This window comes from Liolophura sinensis, chromosome 6, assembly GCF_032854445.1.
Source record: "Liolophura sinensis isolate JHLJ2023 chromosome 6, CUHK_Ljap_v2, whole genome shotgun sequence".
Classification (NCBI taxonomy): Eukaryota; Metazoa; Mollusca; class Polyplacophora; order Chitonida; family Chitonidae; genus Liolophura; species Liolophura sinensis.
In genome coordinates, this window is record NC_088300.1 from 3,514,014 (window position 1) to 3,538,090 (window position 24,077).

Sequence of the window (24,077 nt, forward strand, 5' to 3'; positions counted from 1 at the left end):
CTGCTGGTAACGGCAATTAAATATTTTCTCTGAAGCTAAGACTTGTAAGTGAAGCGATCAATTTCCTCATAATCATACACCAGAGTAAACTCGATGCATATTCTTGTCGTTGACGAATATAAAACCTTAAAGGCGACGTACACCAAAGTCAAAACAGTCAAGCATTCCACGTGCAATTGTTTGTAAACAAAGTGACGTCACAACCTATGTGTCAGGTGCGCGCGCACATGAACGGTAAACTGCCTGCTCGTAACGTTTTGTCACAGTGTGGGCATTGATTGTGTTGAAATGGAACCGGAAAAGCCCGATCCGAATGCTTTCTCATACGACCCTGGTAAGTTCGGAACTTTCGGGCTATTGCACGGTTAAGCGTTTCAAAATAATTTTAAGACGGTCATGTTTTACGCGAAAGTTCGTAGATCTTGGAAAGATGACGGTGCTCTGGGCACCGAGTGATTCGCCACATGTAACGACCCCCCCGAAGGCTCTGAATGCTTGCAAATATGAAATACACCTCTGAAACTGATCAGACTATGTGGTAGTATGGTAGTATAGTAAGGCAAAATAATTGTTGGTAACGATTTGACTTTCTCTTTGTACTGAAGTGATATTGGTGCCGCTGTCAATAACATTATGCAAATAGTGAGCTGTACAGTCAGTGAGTGTTATATAAATAAAATTTTATTAAAAAGTGAAACATGCATCATTATTGTATTTACATATTGATTTCTGCCAAAAACATATATTTCTTTTTAGATAAGAATTATGATGAAGCAACTATGGTTCAACAGAGGCAAATAGAAAAGCAGGTAAATGAAAATTTCCTGATTAGAACTTATAGCAGATATTGTGATAAGTCTAACGGCTTGCTGAAGTTTTAGTCAGAAGTCACTACATTTAGAATGATTAATAGCTTCCAAACAATGTTGCTAATACTAAATTACCCACCTTGTGCACCCGTTTCACACAATTTTCAAGCTGTTACTGTCCTTTTCTGCTTGTCCATGGTTGGCTTTGTGTCTGGTAAGTCCAGTTTGAACAATATTTTTATGTTACCCAGGGTGGCTGTTTCATTTCCTCTCTTTATACTTGGTTGGCAGAGTTTTATAGCCACAGCACCAACGTATGGTAAACAATATGCTGTTTCACGCCAAGTCTTCAAGTCCTTTCTAAACGATGGCTGCAGTCCAAAACAGGTGTCACTTGTGGCTCTTACCTCATAGCTTGCAGCTCATCTAAACACACCACACCCACACACAAAATCAGTACACGTATATTCCTTTGGGTAAGAACACAAACTGCGTGCATCACACATGCTGTAAACATGAAAAGTATGATCATACCATAAAACAATCTCTGGCTAGGCCTTCAGCATACTCTTAGGTATCTCACAGTATATGCTAAAAGTTCGGGTCAGAAAATTTGGACTAGTAAAACATGATCTTCATCTTCTAAGAAAAATCATTGAATTATCTTTCACCAAAGTGAATGCATGGCATTTGCTTGCCTTATTCATAGCATACATGTAGGATATAAAGGCACAAGGCATGGTTGCATCTTTTCCTCTTCCATTGATTGCACTACACTGTATTTGGAAACTAGCTAGAGAATATGAACAAAGTGCATACAAAGAGCCAAATGTATGCCATCTGAAGGTCAAACAGTTTTCATTAAATTCTAGATGTGCAAACAAATATATTCATTTCACCCCCTGGTTAACAGTGAGTACAACACTCTCGTTGACATGATGTGTTAATGGCAGAATCAACACATTAGAGCCTTGTAATATCCTTCATCAGAAATGTGTTAATGGCTGAGTAAGTGGAGTGTCTGGGGCCAATGAGGGACATGAGTTCACGAGAGTTCTGCGTGGGGCACCAGCGCATAAACTGGATTTTGTTCAGTCACAGTTGTCAGTGCATGGGCCTTGAAAACACTGTAACATAATGTCAAATAACCACATGAAGTAATGCAAACACAGTTGCATGTTCCTGTAAGCTCAGCTCTGTGTGATGCAGATCAGGGCTACAGTTCAGTGTTGAACAGAGACATCAGTTGTTGTGAACTAAAGTTTTCTGTCAATGTTTCAGATTGCAGATGAACATCCACTGGTCAGTGAAAGGTTGTCATTTGACCAGTTAACAAAGGAGTACATGGAAGAAGACAAAATATACCAAAGTAAAATTGAGGTATGGAACACCTTTTAGGGATGCTGTAAATACTGTTACTGCATTAATATCTTCATCTTTAAGTTAGGGTATTACCATAATATTTACAACAGAGAGGTTGTTTGTAATTTCTCAGAGAGATGTACTTTTGTGAAGGTATCAAGTACATATGTTGAAATTGTATCATGAATGTAATTGTACATTTATGTTAATAATCATTTAAGCTTGAAGCGCAACACTAATTTTTCATTTGATGTATTTTGATTGCCTTATTAGAATGACACTGGTATCCACCTTCAGTGTGAAAGGATCACATCATTGTTGAGGAATAGTGTGAATAAGCAGATATCATTTCTAATAAGCAGACATTTTGCATCCTATCCCTGAGATTATAAACTTCCTAGAAAACAATTTGTGCTTAAATGCTGAATGTCAAAATATGTGTTTGAATCATCTTCAGAAATTTATGTCATAAAACTTTGCCTATGGGTATAAATCATTTATTTTTGAACTGTAGTCAGGTAGAGGAATTGTTGTATTAAACTTGGAGTCAGGTGTAAGGAAATGTTCACCCAGGAATTCATGCCAGGACCAGTTTGTTGGTAAGAACAACCTCAGTTCATTCATTATGTGATGTTATGTTTCTGCAGGATCTTCAGAGCAGACACCTCAGTTCATTCATTATGTGATGTTATATTTCTGCAGGATCTGCAGAGCAGATACCTCAGTTCATTCATTATGTGATGTTATGTTTCTGCAGGATCTTCAGAGCAGACACCTCAGTTCATTCATTATGTGATGTTATGTTTCTGCAGGATCTTCAGAGCAGATACCTCAGTTCATTCATTATGTGATGTTATATTTCTGCAGGATCTACAGAGCAGATACCAGTTTTTCCGCAAAACAAGGGGGGATGGAAACTGTTTTTTCAGGGCTTTTGGCTTTGCTTATCTAGAGTCTTTGTTAAAAGATAGATCAGATTTAAAAAGGTTTGTGGAAGGTTTTATCTGTTTGACGTTCACATGCTTCTCCAGTTTCTCTTAGTTTAAGTCTGACCACCATTTCAAATGAAAAGTCCAGTGTGTCCGTCCAGTTTCCGTGGTTTAAATATCTACTCTCTTTGTGGACAGCAAAATGCAAATATTTTATAGTTAATCACGACAGGGCTCAGCTTTAAAAGTTTTGAATTAGAAAATGTGTCTTGAAATCTTCAAAATGTGTGTGTTTTATTGTTAGTCAGTATACAAACTTTTGATCTTGCGCCAGTTTGTATGAACTAGTAAGAAAATATAACCTGATGAAATGCAAATACATGTGTATTAAATATAATCTTTGACAGCAATATACAGATTACTAGGGTATTGTTCTATTGTTCAATTTTGCAGGTTTAAAGAGGTAATAACCAAAAGTAAAGACACTCTTGTAGAACTTGGCTTTCCACAGTTTACCATAGAGGATTTTCATGAGACAGTAAGTTGTTGCCTTCTCTATTATGGTTTGTATTGTGTTTTGTATGAATTTCTGTTAGTTCCTCTCTCTGTCTCTCTTTCTCTCTATATATAGAGGTGTGTGTACTTTTGAAATGTTGTACGTCCATGTTGACTGTGTTAAATTAGTTTCAGCAAACGAGTACTGATGTCATTATAAGATATCTTTGACATATTAAGAATTTGAAAGTGACAGCAATAAACATGAGGGTATGTATTATAATATGGAAATGTGCTCAACAAAGGAAGACGTCACTTTCATTCAACTTTGTAATTTTCTTGTTATGTATTTTGACTTTTCATAAACTGTTTACCAAAAATATTTCCAGCAAATGCCTTTAATTTAATTTTTGCCAAAATGGATTGTGGTTGCTTTTCGATGCATGAGAATATCCATGGAATGATCTGGTACTGAAATAATATATTGTCACTGCTTACAGTTCATGGAGATAGTGGAAAAAGTGGAAAATGGCTGTACCATACAGGAACTGGTGGAGACCTTCAACAACCAGGGTTTATCAGATTACCTGGTTGTGTACCTCAGGTAATTGTTCAAAGATTCACTGTTGCACCTTGTTCCTTATTTTAATGTTTTGGTCAAGCTAAATCTTTTTGTGCTAGACATCTGTCTTTAGAATGGGATAATCTGTCCTGATGCCTCTCCAGATATCCAAAGTCTTTGGTCAGATTTAGACTACATGCATTTAGGAACATAGGTAAGATGTTAGTTGTGGGTACTTCTGAGGTCTTGGTGGCATAAAGTTGATGGCAATTCTCTGTCTGGGTGTCTTACATATAGCTTACTGAGACCACTTACCCTCCACTAATGCGATATTTGTCACACATGGAAAAGTTGGCCAGTGTTATTTGCAAAAAGCTGATAGTTTACTCTGGTTTCTTCCAGCCGTAGTTTGCTGGGCACCATGATATAATAAAGTGAAAAATTCTTGAGTTTAATGTGAGTCAAGAATGAGTTAAATCAAATGTCAGCGATGCCCTCTGTATGTGTAGTAGTTGAGAGGTTATCCACCCCCAGGGTAAAGCAATTGAGATCTGTCCTGTGTTCTTTCACAATGCATACAACAAGAAATGAAATATTTTATCTGACTAACATTATTACTAGTGATTTTAAACCTGCACGTTTAATGCTTTTCTGTTTACCTTGGTGTGTTTCAGGCTTCTGGTATCAGGTCACCTACAGAAAGAGCATGATTTCTTCCAAAACTTCATGGAGGGCGGCAGAAGTGTGAAAGAGTTCTGTAATCAGGTAAGTTATTTTGTCTTGGCCTGTCTCCCCCCCCCCCCCCCCTACATTGTGTTTGTGTTTCATTGTGACCTTGTCTGTATGATATTTTCAGAACTATTGTAACAATCACCCCTCAAATTTGTCATGAAGTCCCTGAGAATTGACAGTGTAGGTTTTTGTTTGTCTGTTTGCTTGACACTATTTTAACAGTGTAGCAAGCAGTGACCTTGTCAGTACACAGTGGGCCAAAATTAGATCAAACTTTAATGAAAAGTTCCCTCAGAACAGATCAATTTCGGGGTTTGTCTACTTGTTTGGCCAGTATTTGATGTTGCAGCACCTGATTTCTCCAGAACTTCTGAATCAGATTTAGTCAACATAAGTTAAAGCATAATTACATGTATGTTAGACTTAGAAATTGTCATTAATTTGTAACTCACCTTCAAAGACCATATCTTTTTTAGATTGTTTGTTTGATGGTTTCTTCAGATGTTTATTCCTGGTAGACTTTTGTATTTGGGGAGGAGATGTTTTGGTTGAACTTATTGTGAAGATCTTGATAATAGTGATCACATGAATTTATTCCTGTCTGTAAAACTGACTACCTCCACATGCTTAAAACATCCTTAATCATGGAGAAAACACCAAACACATAAGTAGATGTGGATACGTTATGTTTGCCATAATGCACATAATCATAAAAACATGAACAAATTTGACTTGTTAAATGAAAATAGGACTAGCTCTTTTGTAAGCTGTGTTCTTACCATGTCAATTTGTGGAATTATGCAAGAGGTATGCAGAAGCCTTGGTCCTATTTTCATTTGACTAGTCAATTCAACAAAACAATCAAGTCAAGCTCATGCTGGCTTCCTCTCCGGCTGTACGTGGGAAGGTCTGCTAGCAACCTGCAGATGGTCGTGGTTTTCCATCGGGCTCTGCCCAGTTTCCTCCCAGCATAATGCCAGCCCCCGTCGTATAATATTGAAATACTCTTGAGCACGGCATATAACACCAATCAAATAAATAAATAAATCAACAAAACACTCTGTGTAAATGCGGCCTTAGCAATTGCAGTTATACAGGCCAAGGAATCTCAGCTGTCTACAGCTCCACAGGAGCCCCCAGTATTTACCTATGAATTGCTGTCTTCACTGCAGGCAGTTTAAACACGTTATAGTTACATGAAGTTTAGTGTTAATACTGTCATTCACTGGCAGTGTTCATTAGAGAAATCAGCTTTAGTCCATTATAAACAATATGTGTTAGCGCGTACTTGTACGTCTGTGGCAGGGCTGTCTCCCTTAACCCTGATCATATTAAGAACAATCACCCATTATATAACTGAAGTGACAGAGAGTACTGCATGAAATAGTATATTACGCAAGTTTGTAGCCATGTGTTGTGTTTCATATGGCAGGAGGTGGAGCCAATGGGGAAGGAGAGTGACCACATCCACATCATTGCCCTGACGTCCTCACTGGGTGTGGGCGTGTGTATCGAGTACATGGACCGTGGCGAGGGAGACAAGGTCACCAGTCATCAGTTCCCCGACGGTTCACAGCCTGTTGTATCACTGCTTTACAAACCTGGCCATTATGACATCTTATACAAATGATACACACATCACCTAAAAACTTGCATTTAAAATGCAACTTTTATCACTTATATTGTTTCATTGTCATTGCCAACATAATAATACATTATAATATGGACTAAGCTAGACCCACATGCCACATGTATTTTGTATAGGATTGCCAAAGTAGACTGATTGTAACCAAATTGTCCTCAGTGGGGATTTGAATCAGATTTATTAGATGGCTTGTGATTGAGCGTTTACAGGTCAGGTTGGCCCAGATTTTCTATTGAGAAAATGTGATTCATTGAATGCACTGACAGCATTCAGCAGTGTTGTAACCTGTTAACTGCCATGTGATGCTAGAAGAAAGCTATAAAGCAGAACTGTTAGGGATGAGATTTGAATCTTGTTTGGTTATGCATGCAGCATGTGAATGTAGTCACAAGCCAGTTGGAATCAAGATTGGCTTATGGATCCACACATCTTATTTTGTTGTCAGCAACACTACTTGACTTGCATCAATTTAACAGATTTAAAAGTTGTAGTTTGCTGTATTTTGTGTAACATAGTGCAACATAATATGCTTACATAATCAGTTGTTCTGGTTTCGTTACAGCAATAAAGCACAAGATTTGTTATGTATGGGGCAAGGGTCAGTGGTGTACTTTAGTCATGGCATCCTTTTCTCCTCTACTCACAAACCAAACCATTGTCCTAAATTAACATGAATATCTTTTTTCACAATCAAATAAAAAAATAATAAAGAATTCAGATACTCATTGTGTATCATCAGTATTAAAGCTGTGTTCATTGACAATATTACAATACTAATTGTGTTATTTCTGTTTATAAAGTTGTTTTGTGCTCATTTTTTCATCTGCTCATTTTTGTATGATTTATTTGACTTGAATTGCAAGTGATTAGATTGCAAAAATACAGTATGTATCCGCTATTTCTTTTGTTATTTGTAGGTTAGTTTCGGCTCTGTAGTCTACTCAGTGTTAGACGAAAATGTTTATTCTTGAACCAAACAGGGTTCTACGTGAAATGTAAAAATGATTTTGAAGGAATTGAAATCTGTTTGCTCTGGAAGTGTATTTTTGTGCATTTACTGATACTTTCAGAAAATAGAGAAACTCACCTTTAGATGTGATATGCATGTCATGTTTTGTGTCTTGCTGTTTTGTGAAAACAGCAAGATCAAAGTGTTAAGTTAGTTTATGTGTAGATATTGTTGAGCACAGGTTTGTCAACCCTGTAGCCAGTGGTCATAATATGTGCTGCTGTAACCTTAGATCTGTAGCCTACTGCACTGTATCCATAAGGGTGCTTGATGAACAACTGTGTTTTCGAATTGCCAGTCTTCTATGTTTATGACCTGCTCAATAATTTCACAACATGGAATATCTTCATATGGATAAATTCATTTTTGTCTCATATTTTCATGAGCAACAAAGATAATCTTTCATACCTGATAATTGTTAATGTTTTTAGCTGGCAGTGATGAGTTTGCACGTGTTCGTGTACCTTTCAAGTCAGTTTTATTCTAGGCCTACCAGAACGTGACAAGGGCAATATTATCTCATCTGCATCAGTCAGAAATATTTTAAAGACCTTACAAAATAAACTGCATGGCAACTTTGGCACAAAGAGCTAAAGTAGAGCATTCAGATTCTTCCCAGTAAGCTGGAAGAAATTATAGTACTGTAACATTTGGATGCAGGGCCCACGAGTCTGTGAAAGCAGCCACCAAAGTTACTCCCCCTGGCATTTTATTTTCATAGAGGGTCAGAGGTATCGCCATGTGATGAAGGTGATGATGAAGTCAAATACTCTTGAAGTATTGTTTCACCAAGTAAATAGCTATGAAATGCTGTAACCCTTTTATGAAAATAAAAAGTAGGTGAAAATGGGTACGACCGCAGGTGTTACGAACGATATTTACATCGTTCGACATCCGAAACCCCCTCCACTAGTGCCTCATACGACGTGGAAGTATCGGCGAGTGCACACCGAAAGAATGGCCGACACGACAGTGAAGTCGCTTGGAGAAGGGGTTGAGACATTGGGCATAGCCACGGAGAACGGGACAGAAGAAACGACAAATGGTCCTGCTGACGACTGGGATGCAAAATTTGGTTTCCCTCTTCCAGACTTGTTCAAGTTGGCTGTCAGATTTTATAGAGGTGATCAGAATGCTTTCTGGTACTTTTAGCAGCAACAACAACATCATCAATGTAAACTTGACAGCCGATCACTGGGTGTTGCGGCTTTGTCAAAAAACTCTCAGATACTTTAGACGCCTGTAAAAGACAAATTTAAATTGTAACTATTTTCTATCTAACTCTTAAACCATAAAACGTTAATTAAGTTCTCAGTTAACTCCATACAAAATGTGGTTTCAACGCGGTAAACGTCAGTGCCTTACTTTTGTTTTTGATATCTGACGGCTACATGAACGTTCAACAATCTAGTCCAAATTTTCTTTGGCATATATTATCGTAATACATTAGGCTTTTATCGGCATTAATTTGCAAGAGCCCCCACCCGAGAGCAGCTTTTTTACTGGATGTGACAACTTCTGAGAATTTAGGCTTGTTATAATTCTGACTTGTTTACAGTCATATCTTGCCGCATCCTAACCCTATAGAAGAGCCTCCCTCAGTATCAGTAACCAGTGCAGCCACCTAAATTATCACATCCATTATTTCTTCACAATATCATTGTGGTTTTTGCAGTGATAATTTGAAATAAAATAATGTCACTCAGCACCATCAATTTGGTGTAGAAGTGAAGCCAAATGGAGAGTCTGGCATGGAACATCAGTTTGCATTAATTGCTGCACCAGTGAACATAGAATGTCACAACGATTAAACATTTAAATGCTGTTTCAAGTTTTGCGTAGTAAATTTCATACAACATTTTTGATTTGTAGAGTAACGAGAATCATTTTTTGGCATGAGTTGATGAGAGATGTAACCTGGGTGGAGGCAGTGTTTGTGACTTCTTATTTGAAACAAACCTGAAAACACCTTTCTGAGATAAATAGAACACTTAGAAGGAGTCCAAAAAAAAGAAAAGAAATCAATTTGGTTGTGACAATTTTAGGGCATTTACTTTGTAATACTGTTACCAGGGTAAATAGGTAAAATTTGCTGAAATCGTCAGTTGTTAAGTTAAAGATTAAAATTCATGGCTAATTGTAGGAACCTTTCAGCTAATATCATACCATGAGCATCCATGCCAGAGTACAGTAACAGTAAAAGCGATGTTCTGGTAAATGTTAGGGGTGGTATGTTTAAAATTACTGCGTGTATTGTGCTCAGATTTTGCACTAGGCCACTGAGGCTCCCCAAAAGAATATGCCCAGACATGATGTCATTGTATGTAACATCCGCCAGGTAAAGCGAAGGGTTGAAATTCAGGCAGTTTCGGATTCAAATGATATTAAATTTCTGTGCTGACTCCTGGAAAATTAAGTCCCACTTAATCCCTTATGCCAAAGAGCCCAAAAAAAGGGCTAGCAAATGGCTGAATGACCTTGAAGCCTCTCACCAATGCGATTCTTGTAAATCCAGTTGATGCTAGCTTCTTATCCATTCATATGTGTGAAGGTCTGCCAGCAACCTGCAGGTGAGCTTGGGTTTTCCACATGCTTTGCCTGGTTACTTCCCACCATAGTGCTGGCCACGTCGTATACGTAAGATATTCTTGAGTATGGCGTAAAAAAGTCATCAGATATAATAAACATATTCTTTTTGTTGTATTGCCAGAATGTCGGTTACATATAAGTGGATAATTTGGTTAAGGATTTTAGGGTATCAAAGGCCTCTCATTTGAAGGAGCGCTATTAAGGTTAAACGTAGGACTGCTCCTCTTATATGTTTAACTTTCCTTTGAACAGATTGAATGTACCTGTAGAAATAACATCATCCATATCACAACAGTTGTGCAGGGTACTTAAGCATTGAACCATCAGATGGCTGAAAAATGAATGTCTACTTAAAAGCACTGTCAAAAACTTACAAAGGCTATAAGTGAGAAGGAGCCTTTAGGAAAAAGGTTAAATCGTCAAAGTAGTACCTATGAATCATAGGGACACTGAGTGGAAAATGTGAGAAGTAAAAAAATAAATAGTTTTTCGCCCTATAAACTATTCTGGCTCTTATCACTTAATCTTGTACGATAATTTAAGATATTTTACTTCCCATGGAACAAGTTGAATGTACATGTAGGCCTAACATCAGCTGTGCAACAACAGTTATGCACAGCACACAGGTACTGAGCTACCAAATGGCTGAAAAAGGAATAGCTATTATCTGCTACAAAGTGCTTTAAAAATAATTCTGTGAAATGTTATATGAACAATGGAGGCTTTAGAAAAACAGTTATGTTTAAAATAATTCGTCATGGTAATAAGTATGAATCACAGGTAGATTTTTATAAATAATAAAATAAATAATATTTAATGGACACGGCCGTCATCAATGAACCTATCATATTTACACTTTCAATTCTCAGAACAAATGTATCTTCAATGGAAAAAGGTGCTTTGGTTATCATAGCATCACCAAAATTAGGTCTGTAAAAATGCTTTTCCTGTCACTTTTAATGAAGTATCTACAGCTATGACGGAACAAACAACGCCAGTCAATCTGAATTAAAGAACAGTCATTCGGAATGGGGAATCAGTCAAAACCTGATTATGTATACTATCACAGCCCTGTCGTTCCATAAGTTTACCTTTAACACCTCGGTACTTCCCTTACTGACTTCATTACACTACTGCTGGGCACCAAATAATTTGTCTGTCTGTACTCGTAATCTTCTGAGCACTAAAATTGTTATCTCCCTTATATGGGCTGTGAGGAATATGCATTCAGACATGGCGGCTGGAGTTCGAATCTACAGAACTAGGTCATCGCCTAAAGACAGACTGATGGGGACAGGTGGATATCAAAAAAGTCTACCTGTCTCTGTGATAGGTGGTTTGAAAAACATTTCTACCCCTGTTCCTGGCTCTCATCAGCTTGTAGCGAAGTGCACATGTGCTGCTGAACACACTTGCTGGACAGAACTGACAAATGATACAGTGAGACTACATGTAGAAGACGCCTCACCTTAGCTTATTACTTATTTTATGCTCGGACTACTGTGAACAGATAGGGTGTATCTTACCAGGAAACATGTATAACATGTACATTTATCTGAGCAGCGATGCTTCTCACCAATACCTCACACAGTTATCAGTCTACACTACAGGGGTTGACAGTGTGTTACAGGGTTGGTATGGTGACTTAATAGTGATCTTTGAAGTGCAAGGTCTCACAATTGTAAGACCAAATGTGGTGTAACTGTCAAGCAGGAGAGGCTTTGAATATGCCAGGATGTGTGAAATGACTGAAATAATACTGAAAGTGGCATATAAATCCAAGCAAACTATCAATAAGTTTTCAGAAGAGTAAACAAACATTTGATGAGATAGTTTCACTGTCATTTATTTTTCAATAACTCCTTACTAAATTTGTAATCTGCTGACAGTAAAAGTTCACAACATTTCCAAGCAAATCAGTTGGTTGTGGTATAACACTTGAAATGGCCTTCTACATTTCTATATTTTGTTTTCCATAGAAAAAGACGGCAAAGCTATTCATCTGAGTTACAAGGATAAACTGAAGTTGGTAGCATACAGTAAACAGGCCATCCATGGGAAATTCCACACTGATGCCACTCAAGATGTTGGTTTTTTGAATGTGGTTGGCAGTGATAGAAGGTAAGACATTTCTTTTCTCCCTGGGTCTTGCTTGATTTTAGCTTGATGTTAGCTTTTGTTTAGCAGGTATAAAATGTAAAACTTGTGCACTGCATGTATGTATCAGGCTGTGTATTGCCTGAAACTATGGGAAAAAAACAAGTTCATTAACTTGTCATCAGCTAAGTTGTTCATTCTAATTACGTAACATTTGCCTTACCTCAAGAGTGGATCATGTCTGTCGGCCACAGATTTAACAGATAAACATAGTCCTCTTCTTACTTTGGTAAAATTTATTCAGTTACAAAGGATACCGCACACTTTCACTGATAGCTAATCATCGATAGAGATCAAAGACCAAGGAAGTACTTAACCTTATAGCTCAACATTTTGCTGAGCTATTCACCGGGTTGCAGTTGTCCCATAGTACATGGATTGCCAAATTCAGTTTGGGATTTGCATATCAAAAACCTCTGTGGTAAAGTTGTGAACTAACTCCCCCGCAGTGTCTTTTACCACCACAATGATTCACAACCATATAGCATATGCAGTCAATGTCTGTTTATGACAGTGTCAGTCATTCTACTTTTTTTGGTTTAGAGGTCAATATTTGAATGTATCACATGACTTGAACATTATGCATTTTTACAAACTGCTCAATCGGGTGGGCTACCGATATTCTCTGCATGCCGTGTTTATTTTGCCAGGTATGTTTTGTTTAACCCCATATTTCCTGTGTATTGTTCACTTTGTGTTAACATTATGGCTGTTTGTGTACATTTTTAACTTGAACAGATATGATATTCAAGTGAAATAAAGTGCCAACATACTTAATTGATGGATGTTGGCGTCTAATATTTTTAGCTTTACTCATTGTTTTGGAATTTAATCCATCTTAAATCAGTTTCCAAGAATAGTTTTCATGGATGCTTGATACAGTGGCAGTGAGTGTTAGCATATTAGAGCTACACTTTGGTGGCATGGTCCCTGACCCACATAAACAGATACATGAACTTACTTTCAGATCTGCACAATTGTAACCTATATTCCCATGATTCTGTGCGCCACACATTAACTGAATGGCAAAAAGGGAAAGAAAATTGGTTAAAGAATTTTCCATGATGTATTGTTCTAATTATGGTATGAACTAAGTAGCGACCAGATGTCCCAGTACAATAACATCTATAGATGTAGATAATATGTACATATGTGTAGTCTCAGTAAACATCTGTGTGTGATTTATGGCTACTCTATCCACATGGGTTTTTCTAGTGTGAAACTATGCTCATACACAGCATCAGTACAGAAGACAGTAAGTGCATTCTGTCATTATGAGGAGATCAAATATATTTTCTAAAGAAGCTATTTATCTTCCTGTATAGGGCATGTTGTAGAATCAGTAATGTGGTGGAGCTTAACAATGTTAACATCTTAATCATGAGCTTATTTACACAACAACTGTCACTCACTTTTGGTTGCATATGAATAGCTCTCCTCTGACAGTGTTATACCAGCTTTGTTTTCTTGTTTATATAATAAGTAAGATTTTTTGTCTTGGATACTTCAGGGCACTGGTGCTATACCATTACTGCATATGTACTGTACATGTGTATATTATTTATGACATGCATTGTAAATACAAAGTATTTCATATACAAGGAATGCATTAACGCTGTACATGTTACGTGTAAACAGTGTAATAAAACTGAGGTTGTATTATGTGTTTTCCAACAAAAGGATTAGGAGCTGTGTTATGATTTGTGGGCGAAAGTGGTCATTAGAAGACTCAGGCTAGTGCATGGTTAAGTTAATGTTACTACCACTGTTTGTTATTGATTAGAGCTGGTTTCCGTGGTAACCCCATGTGGAGGGGGAAATTCTCACCAGAGAGATTGATACATGTGTATGATCATCATCATTACAGCCACACACTTGTACATCATGCAAGTTTCTCTTCCGAACCGCATTTAAATCTCCTCTCTCAGAGTGACATGATTGTATTTAGGAAACTGAGATATACATTGTATCTCTGGGACATTATTTTACTGGTCGACAGGTTGAATCATGATTTGGACTCCTCACTTATTGTGGTTCATTCACATCTGTCAATTAGCTACATGAGTGTGTGTTTCCATAATCTTTGCACACTCAGCTGTATATTTATAGATGAGATTGTAGTTACGCTGATATTTTATTAATGTTGAACTCCTTCTCCAAAACCGTTGTTCTTGTTCGCCAGAATCCTCAACAAATTCCCTTACAGATATAACTAGTGCATGTTTTAGCACACATGTTATCTTGTCTGGATGGGCTGTTGTAGAATTTCAGTTCTTATCTGCCTCTACGTATCCCTAGTACATTTTGGTCTTCAAGATGTTATAAGTTACATGTATGTTTTAAAAAGCTGTAGATTTAGAATAGCTATTTATGGTATCATGTAAGAAAAAGGAATCAGAGAATGTAATGATTTGATTTAGAAAAATGGGACCTACACCACTGTACCTATGCATGCTTTTTTTTTAGGGGATGGCTCTTAGTTTTTGTAAATTGTCATGAGAAACTTTAGTTAAAAAATGCTTAACTATGTTGTGAATTTTCCAGAGATAAAAAGTGTTAAATACTGATCACTAATGCAAATATGCATGTCTGTAATGTCATTGGTGAGTTGAATCTTACTTGGTGTGGTATCAGCTAGTTCATGCAGCGCTGGTGAGTTGAATCTTACTGGGTGTGGTATCAGCTAGTTCATGCAGCGCTGGTGAGTTGAATCTTACTGGGTGTGGTATCAGCTAGTTCATGCAGCGCTGGTGAGTTGAATCTTACTGGGTGTGGTATCAGCTAGTTCATGCAGCGCTGGTGAGTTGAATCTTACTGGGTGTGGTATCAGCTAGTTCATGCAGCGCTGGTGAGTTGAATCTTACTGGGTGTGGTATCAGCTAGTTCATGCAGCGCTGGTGAGTTGAATCTTACTGGGTGTGGTATCAGCTAGTTCATGCAGCGCTGGTGAGTTGAATCTTACTGGGTGTGGTATCAGCTAGTTCATGCAGCGCTGGTGAGTTGAATCTTACTAGGTGTGATATCAGCCAGTTCATGCAGCGCTGGTGAGTTGAATCTTACTGGGTGTGGTATCAGCTAGTTTATGCAGCGCTGGTGAGTTGAATCTTACTGGGTGTGGCATCAGCCAGTTCATTCAGCGCTGTCAAGTTCAGACTCTCTATATTAATGCACTCTTTATCCAACCTTCAGTCCGGTATTTAATTACTGGACACAGCTAACACACAGATCACAGGAGAATGATGTGCTTCTCACAACAACTCACTGATATGAACAGGTCACAGAAGGGGAACATACATGCAGTTAAAACAGGCACACTGATAGGAGGATACATTCAGTATATAAAAACAAGCACAGGGGGATACATTCAGTATATACAAACAGGCACAGGGGATACATTCAGTAAAACAGGCACAGGAGGATACATTCAGTAAAACAGTCACAGGAGGATACATTCAGTATATCAAAACAGGCACAGGAGGATACATTCAAGATATAAAAACAGGCACGGGGGGATACATTCAGTACATAAAAACAGGCACAGGAGGATACATTCAAGATATAAAAGCAGGCACAGGAGGATACCTTCAAGATATAAAAACAGTCACAGGGATACATTCAGTATATAAAAACAGGCACAGGAGGATACATTCTGTATATAAAAACAGGCACAGGAGGATACATTCTGTATATAAAAACAGGCACAGGAGGATACATTCAAGATATAAAAACAGGCACAGGAGGATACCTTCAAGATATAAAAACAGTCACAGGGATACATTCAGTATATAAAAACAGGCAGGAGGATACATTCTGTATATAAAAACAGGCACAGGGGGATACATTCTGTATATAAAAACAGGCACGGGAGGATACATTCAGTATAAAAACAGGCACAGGAGGATACATTCAGTAAAATCAGGCACAGGAGGATGCATTCAGTAAAAACAGGCACAGGAGGGTACATTCTGTATATCAAAACAGGCAGAGGGGGATACATTCTGTATATAATAATAGGCACAGGAGGGTACATTCAGTAAAATCAGGCACAGGAGGATACATTCAGTAAAAACATTCACAGGAGGGTACATTCAGTATGTAAAAATAGGCACAGGGGATACATTCAGTATATAAAAACAGGCACAGGGGGATACATTCAGTATAAAAACAGGCACAGGGGGATACATTCAGTATAAAAACAGGCACAGAGGGATACATTCAGTATATCAAAACAGGCACAGGAGGATACATTCAGTATAAAAGGTACAAGAGGATGACAGGGTTTTGATTTGAAGGGAGGAGCCAGATTGTGCAACTTCATGGCCAAATGATAACATTTTCAGGCTTTAATCAGTCAGTATTGTGCAAGGCAATTTATCTTTCTATATGTCGATGGAGTAACATGCATGTATGGCATGAAATGAAAATTAGCATTCTTTTCATATGCAGTCGGTTGATATTTAATTTTGTGACGTGTACAAACCTACTTTGCCAGTTAAAACTAAAAATACCTCATTAAGATTGTGGCACCTGATAAAAGTGGATTTGTTTTTTTCCATTTTCCATCCAGTTGAACCAGACTATTGAGGAGGTACTGTTTTTTTTAGTTTTTTTAGTTGCTGAACTGGTTATGTTGTTTCGCTGAATTACAACTGAACATTTTTTATGTCATAATGTGGATCTTGCTTTTAATTTGTTATACCAGTAGATACATGTACAAAATGTGCACATTCATTTGTTTATCAAAGCTATGTTTGATGGGGAGTGTGGGTTTATCTACTGTTAAAAGACTTTTTAGAAAATTTTTCATCTACAAATACATATAATGGCATAGTATGTAATCCAGCTATCTAACTCATTTGATTACATGGAGATGCGTATATTAATCTTGTGATTACTTGTGTTGCCCAAAAAAAGAGAAAAGAAAACATGCACAAATTTGCAAGTGACATGATACCCGGCTCTGAGGCTCCAGTGTCCCAAGTTAAAAGATGGAATTTGAAAAACCCATGCTAAAAATTCTGGAAGTTCATCTGAACTGTATGTCATATTCTCTTTACTTGAAAATTGTGAAACTTCAGTTCAGAACATATATGGAAGGACAAAGTTAGCAAATTTAATATTATTTATGACTATAAATGTACTATGTACAGCGTACATGCACATGTAGTGTTTAATGCATACAATGGTGTACATCGATAATGCACAATGAATTCAGTTCCATGCGATAATTGCCTAAGTATATCAGGCTCGTATGAACGTCCAGAGTTTGGACTTGATATTACAAGTTTTATGATGGCAACTGTTAGATTGGTGTTGGTGTTGTAACCTTGACTGTATGCCTGCATCACTGGTGAGGAGGAACAGAATTCCATCAGCTCAGCCAAATACCATCTAACACACAGCAGTTGTGGCTGTGGATTTTAGAATACCAGCATTACTGTGTTTATTTGTGAGAGTCACGCACAGTTATGCACTGTGTTATGTATTGAATTAGTCACGTGGGCCTGAAGTACTCATCCAGTTTTCGAATACACCTGTCCTCTTGTTCATGCATTTGCTGAGCATATTTTGAGCAATAACCTTTGTCCATGCAACGTTACCAGAACTCTAGGAACATAATCAGGTTTGGCCTGAAGCTCATTACCGTTGGAAGTACCAAGTACTAAGGTTAATCACCCACCATTCATATCTTTTGTTACCCGGCCGTTCTGTTCTGACTATCCAGACACCTAATGGAGGATGAGTGTCCTAGCCATAATAGCCGGGTGTCCGGGGGCAGTAGGTAACTTGATGATGCAAGGTTGTTGATGCTTGGCTGCACATTAAAATATGTGGTAGGCTAAATGTAAGAATCTGGGAAACCTCCTGTCGCAGTAGGAATGTTGAGGCTAATGAAGGTTTCCGATTTTATTGTTACTCCCCAATATTTGGAGGGAAGAAATCATCCCGCAATCGTGTTATTCAATACGATACAATGAGCGGATTAAAGTATTTACAGTATTGTTTTGCAGAAAAGGACAGCATATCACATAAAGTATTTTTTAGAGGCAGGAGGCACTACACTGTTGGGTTACAGAGGCATGGCGGACCTGGTAGACATGGTGATGCCCCATGCGATAAACTGCTATCTACGGGCCTGGTCATGGTTTATTGCTTTTCACCCCGACAGGATGCTTCATAAAGTTTTGGAAACCAATCAATTACAAATCTTCGCGGCCTTTCCAGTTACTCCTCCACATCGCTTATTAATAGGGCCTTAGACCAGCCATGACTATGAAAAAAGCGAATATAGTCATCCAGACGTCCTTAGTTTCTCTTCTTCATTTAACATGCTCTGTACCATATGACATTTAAAGTGCTGGTGTTGAAAAAGAATACATTTTGGGCTCCAGAACCCGTCTTTTAGTTATTAATAGCCTTTTGTATCGCTTGTATTTCAGGCAAGCATGGCAGGCTTTGGGAGATATGCCAAAGGAAACTGCTATGTCAGAATTTGTTAAACTGCTGGATGAGTTATGTCCCTTGTTTGCCCCCTACGTCAAAGCTCACAAGGCAGAGCAGGAGGAGAAGATTCGTAAAGAGTAAGTCAGAAAATAATAAAGCATCTATAAATGGTACTTTCATTTTTTTTATTCGTGTATTTAAACCTAGATATAATAATTATCATTATCTGTAAACGTTTAAATTCATAAGTTGAGAGTGGGGATGAGGGCTGAAAGTTGAATGGGAGGGATGCTATTCTGTAAGACAGGTCAGAAGTTGGAGTGACCACCCATTTTTGTCTAAAACAAAATGGCCGCCCAATGTTAAAGCATTGGGGAAAAAATTGCCACTTTGCTGGCGACCAGTAAGGCCTGGTTGCACAAAATAACGCTGCGAAAGCTCTGCAGAAATACTGAAAATTGCTGAAAATTATACAAATGCAACGGATACAAGATTGCTGACAGCGATTCAGAAATAGGCATTTTCCTGCGCAATGACATTGAGATGACCGTTTTCTCCACCAACATGTTTGTTACTAAGAAGATCACGTGGCCTCTAGCTTCCAATCTGTCTTACAGAATTGTACATGTACATGTAGCCAGTCTAATGTTTATTGAAAACCACTATTGTACCAATATGGTGTCGATATCGGTATATGGGAAATTTCAACTTGCGCAAGGCTTGAGGATTTATCTTTGGCTCGTCAGTTTCCTCCACTGGTAATTCTGACTGTCAGCATAGTGGAAAAATTCTTGAATATTGGTTTCAACAATTCAGCACCAAAAAAAAAACAACAACAAAATAAAAATGCATTGTATGATATGAGTATAATGTTGCATTGTTCCATAATGTGGTTAAAAATGTTGTAAATTAATAATATCCCTGTAAAATCACGTGTGCAATAGTGAACTGAATATACCAGTGCTGCTCCAGTTGGACAAGGCGTGTAAATTATCACTGAGTTACCTGCCCTTGTTGCCAGGAAGGAAGCAGCTGAGGCTCGCCGGCGAGAGGAAGAGGAGAGACAAAGACAGGAAATGGAGGAGGCCGTGCGGAAGCAACAGGAGCTGGAGCGACAGAAACAGCTAGAAACAGAGTATGTTTGGGACTGAGGGAAAGCTCAGAATGTTTGAGGGCCATTTTTAGGGAAAACAATAGGTGTAATGACAAAGCAAAGTTAAGTTGTAGATGGTAATCACTGTCAACTAATCATCCATCGAAAGGAAAGTGTACAGCAAACAGAAGTAAACTTCTCATTATGATTTTTGATTTCTATAGAAATTATTTAAAACAGTGCAAGATAATTTCACTGACTATTTATAAGTTAAAGCATGTATTTTTGAAAGGATAGATTTTCTTTGAAAGTATAAAAATATACAGAGATCCGATCACAACTTGAGGATGAGCAGAAGACCAGGTGTAAGCTTTGACTGTGTTGCCATGCCTCCATAAGACTGATACTGTTCTCAATTTCAGATTTTGACAATTACATTTACAACGTGCTTGTAGTATTAAGGCATACGGAAATGAGATGTTGAATAACCAGCTGTTGTAGTGTGCTGATGTGTACAAGTTATTTCAGGGAGCTCACAATTATGGGAGACTTACTGATTTGAACCTGTTAATTTATGTTAACCTACCACATAAATCAGTTTCCCTTTTTGTATCCATGTATGAGCATGCTGCCACTTCCTTCAGCATATTCAAATCATGTCGTTATGCTGCTCATCTGTCCATCTATAGAAGCCAAAGCACATGAAATAGGAACTTCAGATTTATTTAAAGGTTATAATTTGGGTTATTTAATTTCTGATTAAATTTCTGGTTTCTATGGCAATCAACTCTAAAATGTTACTTTGATAATGTGCTCACATTGGAAGGCATGAAACAAATTCTTAGTATATACATGCATGTTCAATTAAAGTCGTTGAACTAGATTCCTATTCATACTAGGGTCATTTCAATGGGAGATTCGAGGACTAGGTACATATAAGGTCTAAATGACAGTAGAACGTGTGATTTCTTCTGTCATGTTGCAGTTCCTGTGTACTTCATATATGTTTTATGAGCACACATACACCAATAATTGTAAAGATATAAAGGAAAGAATAAATGAGTTTATAGCTCTGGACCGTCTTGTTACGGGCGAGAAGTTTTACGAGTTCCCCATTAAATTTCTATCCAAATCATTTGCTTTTGTGTTAGGTGTTAGATCTCTCTAATTGGTGGTTAACATGGATTAAGAGTGTCACACTCTTTTCTTGTTAGTCTGTTGGGCAGCTTGTCTTACCTAAACAGAAACTGGTAACTATGTTGTTGATTGCCAGGCGTCAGATTCGAGAAGCCTTGAACCAGCAGACGGCGATTCAGTTCCGACAGTATGCTGAGCAACAGCTGCCTGAACAACCACAGAAGGTGAGCATTAGCCTTGTCTAGTAGTTCACTGTTTATTTACTTATTTAACGCAATACTCAGGAATTCTCCATTGACATGATTTTTTGTGGGCGGAAGGAACCATATTGCCCAGGGTAAATTTGTGTAAATACAGATCGTGGGGAAGTTACTGACAGACTTTGTGATTTGACGTCGGATAATACGAACATTCACTACATTTTGGTGGAAGACAAGTGACCCTCAGCAAGACTTAGACAGTGCAAACAAACACATAATTGCTTATTGTCATAAATGTCCCAGGAACACAGCTGGAAAGTAGGAGTTGAAGGAACATGACATTAAAATTTGCTGATGTTATCTCGTATTATGGGCTTTTGTGTTAATCTTTGAATGTGGCCAAGGTGGATAGCATGCCAGCATGGCGCGATGACTCAGGAGCCTCTCACCAGCTCTTGCCGTGAGTTCAAGTCTGGTTCATGCTGGATTCCCCTTCAGCGGTAGATGTGAAGGTCCATAAGTGACCTGCGGATGGTTGTGGGTTTCCCTAAACTCTGGTTTTCTTCCCACCATAATGCTGGCTGCTGCTGCTTAAGTGAAATATTCTTGAGTCAAATAAGTAAATAAATCTTTGAACACTTTGAGACTATACAGAGATCCTTTCATGTAAAAATTAAACTAGCAAATGTGGATGAGGATAACAGACTGTTCACTGATTAAGACTTCAGCGATAATATTTAGGCTACCATTGTTTGCCAGTTGATCAATTCTCATGTTGATCTTGATGCTCCAGTTTCATCATCCTCTGAGTGATGCAAAGTGTTTGTGGCAAATGTACAAATGTCAATATAAGGAAGCACAACCCTTTCAAACAGTGGCAAATTTTGTCCTGTCTCAACCTGTGTTTCTGAATGGAAAAATCAACCAGTTGTCATATGTTAATCAGACTTTTTTCTTGTTGACAAATTGTCATTTCTTACATGTATGTTCACTGATTTGTCTGCTCTGTATTGTGTTCATTACTCATTCCACGTGTTACAGACTAATTTATGACAAGGAAAAAAAACATTGCAACAATATTTAAGTTCATGGTTGAGCCCAGAGTTTGCTGTGATACATGACCTAAAATTGCTCACAGGACTAAGCTGCATATTTTGCCTATTTGTGAGAGTTTCATTGATAGGGGGATATCCTACGAGGAAATTGTAAGTTTCAGCACCAAAAGTAATATTTTATGACATTTATTTGCGTCTGAAAATGCACTTTTTTGGGGCGAAAATTTAGGTCATAGAGAAGTTTACAGTACTTCCAAACTTCCATGTAAGAGATAGCACGTCTGGGATGCCATAGGTATTTCCCAACATTTATTTGATCTTCAGTATATTTAATACTTCCTCTGTGCTTGTGTAATAAACCTAAAAAATGTTTACTTTACCAGTATTTAAAACAGCATAACATTAGCGAACATTTGTTCTGTGTACAGTACACTTATTTAAAGCAACTTCAAAAGGTGTTGAGAGCATGTAATATGCTTACATGTACATGTCCTTTACCATGTAAATATCCACACCAATTATACACAGTATATATGTAGTATATGTAGTGTTAAAAAGAAAGTTGCAGAAATCAGACAGTCCTGTTGTTTGTCTTCTTCATTATCTTACTTGTTTCTAAATCTTAGTATTGCATTTGCATGCAATTGCTTTTCCTGTGGGTCCACACTGCTTATATCTTAGAAACTATCCAGAGGAAATTCTCACAGGTTACATTCATTATGCAAACCCTGGGTCAATCCTCTCATAAGTTTTGCTTATTTATGGAATTCCATGCTTCTCATTGGTCAGTGGTTTCTGTGCTCTCAATATTGTTTGATTTTTACAGAATTTTTGTATGTAGGCTCCTTGTGTATAATTTCAGATTGAAGTTGAAAACTAGGTGGATGTGTACTTAAAGCTTGCATATTTAATGATTATCTTGATTCTGATTGGATGTGGGTTATGTTTTCTGTAATTTGCTCATACATTTGAAAACTAAGTTGAGGAGAATCCTGAAACTCACAGGTTACATAGTGTATATGAGACCTCAGATCACATAATTAACATAAACTTAAATCAAGGCAAAACACTGATCAACAAAATAAATTCTTATTTTAATACTTTTTGAGGTCTGGAAATTTGAAAAATGTGACAGTGATGTAAGCTTGAGGTGATGTGTGTAGATGTATATGATGGACTTGTGTTACACAGCTGTATGTTCATGTGTGTTTGTAGTATTCAGAGTAAAATCTACATCTCAGATTTCCGTAATTTGCTGTTAAATGCATCTACATGTAGTTAGCTGGTGGGCTGTAAGCAAAAACCAGTTGGTGCATAATTCAGGCTTCTTTTTGTGTCAGAGGCAAGTAATGGTGGCCTGATATGGATGTGCCATTCAACCATATCATGTATATAACTGATCACTTAGTCCAGATACTGGGCCCGAGAGCACAGTTGGTAGAGCGTCTGCTTTGGAAGCAGTAGATCCAGGGTCGGTCTTGAGTCACGCTTAAGACCTTAAGAGGAAGAGGAAGTTGTAACTTCCTCGCTTGGTGTTCAGCATGAAGGAGATAGACTGGTTGACCAGTATCAGTATAATGGCTCGGGCGGGGCAGCTTTCTTGCCTTCGGTAAGGCATCTCATTGAAGCAGAATTAGATAAAAGAACGGTGGAAGTCTGTCCTGTAACAAGGAGGCACATTACATGCACTCTAATGATTCCTTCGTCGTCATATGACTGAAAAATTGTTAAAGGAGGAGAAAACATAAAAATAATGCCAAAATCAGATGATAGAGCATCAAAACTTATTTGCAAATATGATCTTTTGGATTTTTTTGGATTTTTTTGTTTTCAAGAGAAAAGGGTATTTGAAAATATTT

The 24,077-nt window shown here is 37.8% G+C and overlaps 2 protein-coding genes across 2 annotated transcripts in view; both read left to right on the top strand.

Annotated features, from left to right (window-relative positions):
* The first annotated feature begins 232 nt into the window (after positions 1-232).
* LOC135468120 (ubiquitin thioesterase OTUB1-like) lies at positions 233-8,144 on the top strand. The gene is made up of 8 exons (XM_064746192.1): positions 233-334; positions 757-809; positions 2,091-2,189; positions 3,039-3,157; positions 3,554-3,638; positions 4,096-4,199; positions 4,832-4,922; positions 6,322-8,144. Exons 1-8 carry the CDS (start codon positions 289-291, stop codon positions 6,517-6,519), a joined length of 795 nt encoding a protein of 264 aa, XP_064602262.1. The 5' UTR covers positions 233-288; the 3' UTR covers positions 6,520-8,144.
* A 327-nt stretch (positions 8,145-8,471) lies between these two features.
* The window catches only part of LOC135466796 (Golgi resident protein GCP60-like), a 28,345-nt gene continuing 12,739 nt past the window's right edge, over positions 8,472-24,077 (top strand). The window contains exons 1-5 of the mRNA XM_064744488.1: positions 8,472-8,666; positions 12,112-12,253; positions 18,730-18,870; positions 19,755-19,868; positions 21,100-21,187. Coding sequence (XP_064600558.1) covers positions 8,501-8,666; positions 12,112-12,253; positions 18,730-18,870; positions 19,755-19,868; positions 21,100-21,187 — 651 coding nt within the window. The 5' untranslated portion in view covers positions 8,472-8,500. The remainder of the gene's footprint in view (positions 8,667-12,111; positions 12,254-18,729; positions 18,871-19,754; positions 19,869-21,099; positions 21,188-24,077) is intronic.

Excerpts from the sequence above, each read along its gene's own strand:
- LOC135468120 (XM_064746192.1), top strand. The coding sequence starts at position 289 with ATGGAACCGGAAAAGCCCGATCCGAATGCTTTCTCATACGACCCTG. Across the intron at positions 2,190-3,038 it reads TATACCAAAGTAAAATTGAG|GATCTACAGAGCAGATACCA; the intron begins GTATGGAACACC and ends ATATTTCTGCAG. Across the intron at positions 3,158-3,553 it reads GATAGATCAGATTTAAAAAG|GTTTAAAGAGGTAATAACCA; the intron begins GTTTGTGGAAGG and ends TCAATTTTGCAG.